The 8,984-nt window shown below is 41.1% G+C and overlaps 1 protein-coding gene across 4 annotated transcripts in view; it reads right to left on the reverse strand.

The window, feature by feature from the left end:
- ZFAND4 (zinc finger AN1-type containing 4) overlaps positions 1–8,853 on the reverse strand; it is a 22,255-nt gene extending 13,402 nt beyond the window's left edge. The window contains exons 1-3 of one of the 4 annotated variants that reach the window (XM_010714451.3): positions 8,427–8,840; positions 983–1,058; positions 826–893 (exon numbers count right to left, since the gene is read on the reverse strand). In XM_010714451.3, coding sequence (XP_010712753.1) covers positions 826–893; positions 983–1,058; positions 8,427–8,610 — 328 coding nt within the window. In that variant the 5' untranslated portion in view covers positions 8,611–8,840. Of the gene's footprint in view, positions 1–825; positions 894–982; positions 1,059–8,426 lie in introns of those variants that run through there. The other 3 variants (XM_010714452.3, XM_010714453.3, XM_010714454.3) reach the window with 3 other exon arrangements.
- Between the last annotated feature and the right edge of the window lie 131 nt (positions 8,854–8,984).

An 8,984-nucleotide genomic window follows, 5' to 3' on the forward strand; every position in this document is an offset into this window, starting at 1 on the left:
CATGGTAAAAAGTAACACCCTAGCAATGTTTCTTTCATAAAGCCAGCAGATCCCTGGATTCTTTTACTAAGAGCACTCAGTTCTGCAATCAGGAGATCCTTCAGGAGGAATAGCTAAATGTTTACAGAAAATTTGTCATAACTCAAATCACCCAATTGTCAGCTGCTGCCAGAGGACAATCTGGTCTCTAAAGGTACCGAGTTCTTTTAAGACAAAGACTAACCATAGCTCTCCTACAATAATACAACCAAAAATTCAGTCAAGTTTACAATGCAAATACACCTTGTTTTACAAAAAGTATTTCCAGTAAACTATGCTTAGAACAGCATTACAACTGAGGCTTCATTACATTAAAGCACTCAAATGTTAGGTTGCAATGTTTTCGTCACCTCTGAGAGCTCAGTTCAGTTTACAATTGGAATCCCCACCATAAAAGACATGCTGAGTGTTTTCCCGGTGAAAATTATTAAAGGGATTTCTCCACTTTCAGTTTTCGTTGCTCTGTGGATGATCCACATAACCAATGCTAAAGCAACATCTGTTTCTCATAAACAATGACATTACAGTAGTGTTGCCTTCTTCCCAGAAGAAGTATTGACTGTAAGACTTGATGATGCTGTACAAAGGTACTCCTTAAACTAAGGGCAAACAAAATTAAAAGATGGTGCAATTGTTACACTAAGGAACAAAACAGAGCGATATTTTTACCAAGTATTTTCCAATTAATTGGGAACTAAAGTCTGCTTGCCTGGAATAGTTAAGAGTAGCTGTTCAGTTTCAACTTGCTACATGAAACCATTAATTTTTAACAAAGTTAGCACCTACCTCTCCTAGTGTTAATAGGTCCACCTCGCATAGCCAGAACTAACTTCAGAGTGCAGCCTTCTGAAATGCTGTAAATAACAATAATTTTTGTAACATTCTCTATTGTCTATATTAATATTCATTTAGAAACATTATCGCAATTTTATTGTATACTTACTTATAATCATTCAAACAATAGTCATCTTTGAGTTCCACATTATTCCAAATTAAGTGCTGCTGAGAGATGGGAATACCTAAGGGGAGGAAAAAAAAAGATTAAACATTGATGAGAGGGCTTTTGGGAAGTTTTGCTTTTTGAAGAATGTGGGCGTACAAGGATAAGAGATAAGAAAGGAGATCACAAGAGAAGGAAGCAAGCAGGACAAGGACAGACACTTGATATCCAACCTTCTGAACAGTTATTATGAATGAAGGTGACGTTTTCAGTAGGCCTGTGCTCACACAAGGAGTTCAACCACTTGGCTCAGGGTTGTGATCAATGGTTCTGTGTAAGGATGCAGGGTGGTTACAAGCAGTGTCCCTCAGGGGTCAGTCTTGGACTGGTGCCCTTCAACATCTTCATCAGCGACACAGATGATGGCATTGAGTGCGCCCTCAGCAAGTCTGCAGATGACACCAAGCTGAGCGTGCAGTCAGTACACTGGAAGGAAGGGAAGCCATCCAGAAGGACCTGGACAAGCTGGAGAAGCGGGCCCATGAAAACCTAACGAGGTTCAATAAGGCCAAGTGCAGGGTGCTGCTCTTGGGTTGGGGTAATCCCAGGTATTTACACAAACTGGGGGAAAACCTCCTGGAGAGCAGCCCTGCAGAGAAGGACCTGGGGGTCCTGGTGAATGAGAAGTTGGGCGTGAGCCAGCAGTGTGCGCTTGCAGCCCAGAAGGCCAACTGTGTTCTGTGTAAAAAAGGGGTGGCCAGCAGGGAGAGGGAGGTGACCGTCCCCTCTATTCAGCTCTTGTGAGGCTCCATCTGCAGAACTGCATCGAGGACTGGGGCTCCAAGTACAGGAAGAATGTGGAGCTCTTGGAGTGGGTCCAGAGGAGGGCCACTAAGATGATCAGAGGGCCAGAGCACCTCTCCTATGAGAAAAGGTTGAGGGAACTGGGATTGTTTGGCTTGGAGAAGAAAAGGCTCCTGAGACACCTCATTGTGGCCTTCTAGTACTTGAAGGGAGGATATAAACAGGAGGGGGAATGGCTGTTTATAAGGGTGGACAGTGAAAGGACAAGGTGGAATTTTAAACTGAGAGAGGGGAGGTTTAGGTTAGATATTAGGAGGAAGTTCTTCACACAGAGGGTGGTGACACACTGGAACAGGTTGCCCAAGGAGGCTGTGGATGCCCCATCTCTGGAGACATTCAAGGCCAGGCTGGATGTGGCTCTGGGCAGCCTGGTCTGGTGGCTGGCAACCCTGCACATAGCAGGGGGTTGAAACTAGATGATCATTGTGGTCCTTTTCAACCCAGGCCATTCTATGATTCTATAATTCAATATGTCTGTAGAAGCATTCAGTTGCTTCAGACATTGTAGAATACATGCTCTTTCCTTGTCATCAGTTGAGGGAGAGTTGTTTTTTTCCCCTTTTATCTGCACCTAAGAGCTTTCTCTCTACTGACACAAAAAACAGGATAAAATTAACTACAGAGGTACTGAATTATTTATTACAGATAAATTCTGTGATATTCCATGTCACTCACATTTAAGACAAGGTTGCATTAAAGTAACTGGTGACAGCTCTGTTACAGTGCTAACAACTATAAGTATGTTTTATCGTTATTTGATATGGAAACCAGAAGCTCATATATACAATACAACAGAATTCCTCCTACAAACTTTTACTTTCTGTAGGTGTTCTTCTAGACCATCAGAATGCTTTAATACTATCGTCTAGTAACACTCATCTTCAAGTCAAGTTCTGGTACAGATTTGGTACCGCTTTTTTGTTAAAAAAATAACAAACAAGTATTTGATATGCTTACTTAACAGTCAGTCTACATGAAGATCACCTTTGTTTCTTTTTGCCTCTACAACCAATTCATTTAGATATAGGCATGATACACATTGAAGAGAGTTAGCATAAGCTGGTACAACCTGAGGTCTTCACACATTTCTATTAGAATGCTGCCTCTTTCCAACTTTTGGATAGTACAAGTCAGGACAGTTAAGAGAGGATGACACATCTCTGGCCACCAGAAACACTAAGGCTACTGGGGAGGTGAGTAGCTTTCTTTACTGCCTTTGAAAATAAATAAATAATATTTCCATAAGCATCAAAAGGAAGCCCTTCTGCTGAATGTAACTGGTGAAATCAGTATTTAAGATTCCACTGCGCACTCCTGAAAAAATGTGATTAAAAGGAAACCCATGGAGACCAAGAACTACTTGTTGAAAAAGGTCTAAACACTGTTCTTTACGTTAGGAAGCAAAATCTATAAATATATTCTCCAAAAGGTTAAAGCAACCTTATCACATACTTTAATTCTTGGTCACTTTAGTGTCAGATCATGTCATTTGTTGCTCATTTATATTCTCAGGTATTTAAAAGGAGGTGTAAGTAGCTGTATGACACAGACTTCTAAAAAAAAATAGATCTGGTGAGAGGGGGATGCAAAGATCAGAGTTTTTCAGTTGTTTTGGCACTACCACTCAGCTTCAAGACTGGTGACAGTGCTTGGCAAGTTGGGGCAGACAGTAAAGCAGCCACTTCCTAAGCTGGAGAAAGGGCATGAAGCCACAAACACCCACCAACAGCAAAGAGGAAAAAGAGGTCAAATTCTGACAAAAGCCCAAGCAGATTCAACAAGCTAAGCAGACACTTCCATGTAGAAGACTGATTACATTTTGGTAGAACTATCGTTTTTTTTAAACGCTTCAGAGAAGATGACAATTTGCTTCTCCCACTACAGCTAACATTTTATTTTATGAATGACCAACACAACTCTGCTGCACTTGGAAGGTATTCAGAACAAGTCTTGTACTATCTGAAGTACACAAGCCATTTATGAGACAAGATGCCTTCATATAGTAGACCAACATAATAGCTATTATCCTGCCAGCTATTTAGTAACTGGTTACTGGTTAAGTTTCAAGTCCGCAGCACAAGCAAAATGAGAATGAGCCAGCAAGTCTGCAGTAAAGTCCTCCTCTTTGTTGTTTTGCAGTCTCCTGATCACAAACAGTCATTATAGTCTGCATTTGTTATGGTTTCAGCAGCCTCCAAGGAGCAATTTTCCAATTACTCTGATAAACTGAGAGAGTGTTTGTTAGAAAGGCTGGCTTGCAACTGGCAGTGCTGCTGTGAAGCATGTTTTTGTTCATCTAACAAAGACAATGTATTTTTGATTAAATGAACAGATGAAAACCCTATACTCTGGTATAATGAGAAATAGACAAGACCGGTATTTATTATTAAGTCCCTTTCACGCTGCTTTCTAAGAATTGTTATGTATACACAAACTAAATGCTATATGGTTTATAGTTTTATGTGCAAGAAGTTAAGCATCAGCCGACAGTGGATGCCCCAGCTCTGGATGCATTCAAGACCAGGCTGGATGTGGTTCTGGGCAGCCTGGTCTAGTGGTTGGTGACCCTGCACATAGCAGGGGGGTAGAAGCTAGATTATCTCTATGGTCCCTTTCAAGCCAGGGCTTTCTACAATTCTATGATTATAGCAAATCTTCCTTAAAAAGACATCGGCATGTGGATTCAGTACATAGAATTGGCAACAATAATGAGAATGACAAGATACTCATCTACTATCCCGTCTTCCTTAAGCAGCACATGACTGCATCACTGCTCTGCTGTTAGTACTCAGAAGAGAGGAAAACAGGGCAATGAGCAAAAGCTCAGTGCTCAAAAGCAAGTGGGCAAGCCAGGTGATGCTGTAAGAAGACAGAAGTTTCTTCAGACTGTATACACATATGTAGCCATTTCAATAGGCAAAACAACCTATTAAAATGATGACAATGGGGGCACAGAAAAGGGAAGGAGGGATTTGACGCTGCCTCTGAATCAGCCATTCAAGACACAACCTTAAAGTTCACTTCTTTACTCTTTCTGGCACAGAAAGCAGGCTCAGCAAACTGATGTGGTTTGACCCTAAAAAAGCCCTGCAGATTTTAAAGCAACCTTTATTTTATGTTGTAGGTAGAATGTTACTATGTTTAGAAAGACAAATATTTTAAACTCAAAGTTCAAATGCAATGTACTTATCCTTCATCCCATGTTGAAACTGCTGCAGAGCTCCTTAAACATTTTCTTTTTGTTCCTACTTACAGATGCTGGGCTGACAGCCTCCATTTTGCCCTCTGAACTGCCTACATTAGGGAAGAGCTGCAAAGGTTCACACCAACTTACAGCACCAGGTGATATTTCCAACAGTCAAAGTTACCAGCCTTCATTTATATGATAGTAGCCCACATTACTGTACAGTTTCATGTATTATCTACAATTCTTTTACAGACCAAAGAATTATTACAAAGAGTGCACCATCTGAATGTTCCTTCTATAAAATTAAATATAATAAAGATGTGATTCTGTGTGAACAATACTAAACCTCGCCCAGCAGCCACAAGCTGCAAAGACTTGTGCAATGAAGGAATCATGAAGAGATCACCCAAGGGAGTGACCAACATTTATCATTTAAAAATAAATGCTAGTTGCTCTTTTGGTGAAATCCTGCTACTTTTAAGCACCATTAATATGTTAAACCTCAGCCTTCCACATCATTTTGAAACTCAAGTACTGTTCTATCCCTGACCATCAACACATGGTCCAACTTTAAGATCAAAATATCTACAAGTAAACCAAAGGGACAATACCACACACAGCTGCTGGCTGAGAGTATTCTGGCTTTTATGCCACCAGCAGAGACAAAGGGAGCTAGTTCTCCTCCATCATCATACTTACGAAGGCTCCTTCAGTGAATTCAGTGCTAGAGATAATTTATCTGAAGTGGATCCAAAGCCATTATTAGAACAAATAGAAGTTTTGATAGTGAGTGCTCGCTTTACATGGGACATGTTTCAGACACATGCCTGGACCTGATCCAAAAACACAGCTAACTCCAATTTACGAGCTGATGTGCACAGAAATTTTAGATGTGCTAGAATCCATTAATGCATTTTAACCCACATTCACTGATTAAAGCTAACTGGAATGAGAGAGCTGAGATTCAGAGCTCTTTTTAGTAGGGTACCAACATCTACTGCAACTGTCTAAACAAACCCTTTTCACATCAGCTCACTGAAGAAGTACCAAGATGACAAACAGTATCAGAAGTATTTCAAAATTCCTTAAGTGTCATCCATACTATCCCCTTCTTATTACAGTTGAGAGCTACTGACAGTCTAGTTTTTGACAGAAGTTATTTATTGACTTAGTTTTTTACTATTAGCCTTTTAGAACTAGAAGGGGTGATAACAATTTACCAAGTCTTTTAAATTGTGATATGATTGTATATTTTGTACATGATGTCAAGTAGCAAAACAAATCATTTTTCCAAATTTTACTTTTGTATGTTTATGTACCATCATCCTCAACACATACATCAGTCTACAGAAACACACACACTCTGAGGGACCTGTAGAGTCTCCTAGCAGTGTAGGAGCATTCTCCAGACACATATGCAGCTTACCCAGGAGAGGTTCACACTCCATGGAAGTTGAAATAATGCAATAATAAAAAGCAAAAAATGGCTGCTAAAAAAAAAAGGCAGCTTTCTGCTTCCCATGCCAGACCATAACCACAAAATTACTTCACAATTCTCCCTTCACCTGAGTGATTCATTGCTTGAACTTCTGCTCTACAACAGAAACTTCATCACTGAAAAGTTGTTTTCTGCTTTTGTTTGTTTCTTGTTTCCAAAGCATACAACAGTAGTCCTGGCTGCAGCACAAAACTGATTTGTCATTGTGTCTGTCCCCTATACACTTGTATACACAACCAGTTTTCTCTGTCCCCTGTGTAACTCATATTGATTAGCAAGTTACAGATCTTTTAACTATGTTCTGGGGTACTGAAGTATTTGATTACAAGAACCAAATTATTAATAATTAAGTGAATACAGTGAGCACCTAAATTATTAATTTATCGTCATAGAATGTACAACATAAAAGACATTTCTGGTAAGCATTGCACTCTCCTTATAAGAAAGGATGACACTTTTGAGTTGGGCATAACCAGCCCACAACCAGCTGTAGATATAATTCAGTGTGCCAAGCTGCAGTCTCCTATTTTGGAGAAGTAATTCAAATTCTTCTTCCTCCTATTTTCCACTGGTCTCTTCATGCATCCTTTAAAGTCCTTGCTTTCATCTGTACTGTCTCAACAGTCTGCCTTCTTATCTCCTCACACTTTCTGTACCATTATAATCAACCAAAGAAGTAAAAAAAAAAATAAAAATATCACTTTCATGTTTCACCTCTAGCATCCAGAAGCATCTCAACATGTTCCCTGACTCATGTTTAATTAAGGCTCTAGTACAGGCAATAAAACTACGTCCATGTAGCTACACTAATTCAGCAATGCTGATGTAAATCTCTAGTTATGTGCATGGTGGAGCTTCTTGTATGTTAGCTATTAGCTAAAAGTCGCTCTTATTGCCATGACCTCACTACACAAAAGTCACCCTTACTGTTGCAATGCTTCTGCTTCAGTTCATTAGCATGGATTTCCATAAAGGGATAAGAATATCCTTTGAATCAAGCATCATATTACATCTCACAAGTGGCTTACACGCAGACAGAAGAATGAAAAAACCTAGACAGGTACACGGGAGAAAGAGGATCCCTTGTCTTGAAATTAGAAACTGTTGTACTGTCAGCTTATGCAGCTACACAGCTTTGTAAGGACTATGAAGTGCAAGCATGCAATACTGCAAAGCAGCACGAGTATTGATACAGAGGTATTCTGAATCACATTCTTCCATGCAGGAAGGGGAGAGAGAACTGACCCACCACATTTTCTCCTTCCATTAGCATTGCTCCATAATTTATAATTCATAAATTAAAGGCAACTTTGAGACACATGCAAAGTTCATTGCATTGCAAAGCAGCACCTCAGCCAGACTGCCACCACCGCAATCTCTCACCTACTCAGAACTCCCACCAGCAGCCTCACACTGTCCTTGCAGCTGGCCTGCACAGCAGTTACCCTTTTGACTATGGTATCAGACAAATGGAACTGCCATAACCCAACCAACCTAAGAGGCAACAGCTGCAGCACCCAGATTGAAGTGAGCTCAGAGCTGCAACACAGATGTATTGCAAGACTCCTGACAGCCCTTGCTTTGAGAACTCTCACTAACAAGGGAGTTCTATGTCAGACAACATGCTGAACACCAAACCATGCAATTAAGAGAACTAGTGATTTGCCACAGAATTTTTACAAAATTATCGCTGATACACATTAGAAAAAAGAATAAGAAAAAACTCATTCCAGTGAAACCTACAATGAGAACTGATAGGAAAATTAGAGAAAAAACAACTCCAAAACCCAACCAACAAGTTCAACATCTAGCTTACAGGTACAACTGAACAGATAATGTGTAAAACAAGACCTCCTCTGAGGTGATGGAGATGAAGCTGAAACAAAAGAGAACGGTACCTTCCAGCCTCTGAATCTTTGCTTTGACGGAAATCACGGTTTCAAAGGGTGAAACACAGAGCTCAAAGCACGTCCCTGTGAGCGTTTCAATGAAGAGCTCCATGGTTTCATAGAAGGGAAGTTTGTAGTGAAACGTCCCCATGTTATCCTCATTGAAGAAAGGAGGCTCCTTCTTGTTGGCCATGACAAAGGACTCACAGCTCAGTAGGAAGCTCTACCAGAAAGCCGCGTCCTGCTCCCAGTCCCGGGGCCAGGTGTGGTGTATCGCTGCTCATGTTGGGAACGGCTGCCTGTAAAGCAAACAAGCACAGCCTAACAACGTCTGGGCACAGCCGTTCCCATTTATCCCAGAAGGAAAACAAAACAGCAGATAAGAGCTGAGAAATTAGCATCCAGGTCGTGCAGGGAACCGCGCCGGCTCCTGGACTCCGGCCTCAGGCAGCATTTCAGGATCTTTTGCTACCCGCTCATTCACGGTTTGTTCTCCCGACCGCACGGGCTGGGCTCAGCGCTGGGGAACCGCGGCACCCGTCCGGGCCCGGAGGCCCCGCGGCGGGG

Source organism: Meleagris gallopavo, chromosome 8 (genome assembly GCF_000146605.3).
Source record: "Meleagris gallopavo isolate NT-WF06-2002-E0010 breed Aviagen turkey brand Nicholas breeding stock chromosome 8, Turkey_5.1, whole genome shotgun sequence".
NCBI lineage: Eukaryota > Metazoa > Chordata > Aves > Galliformes > Phasianidae > Meleagris > Meleagris gallopavo.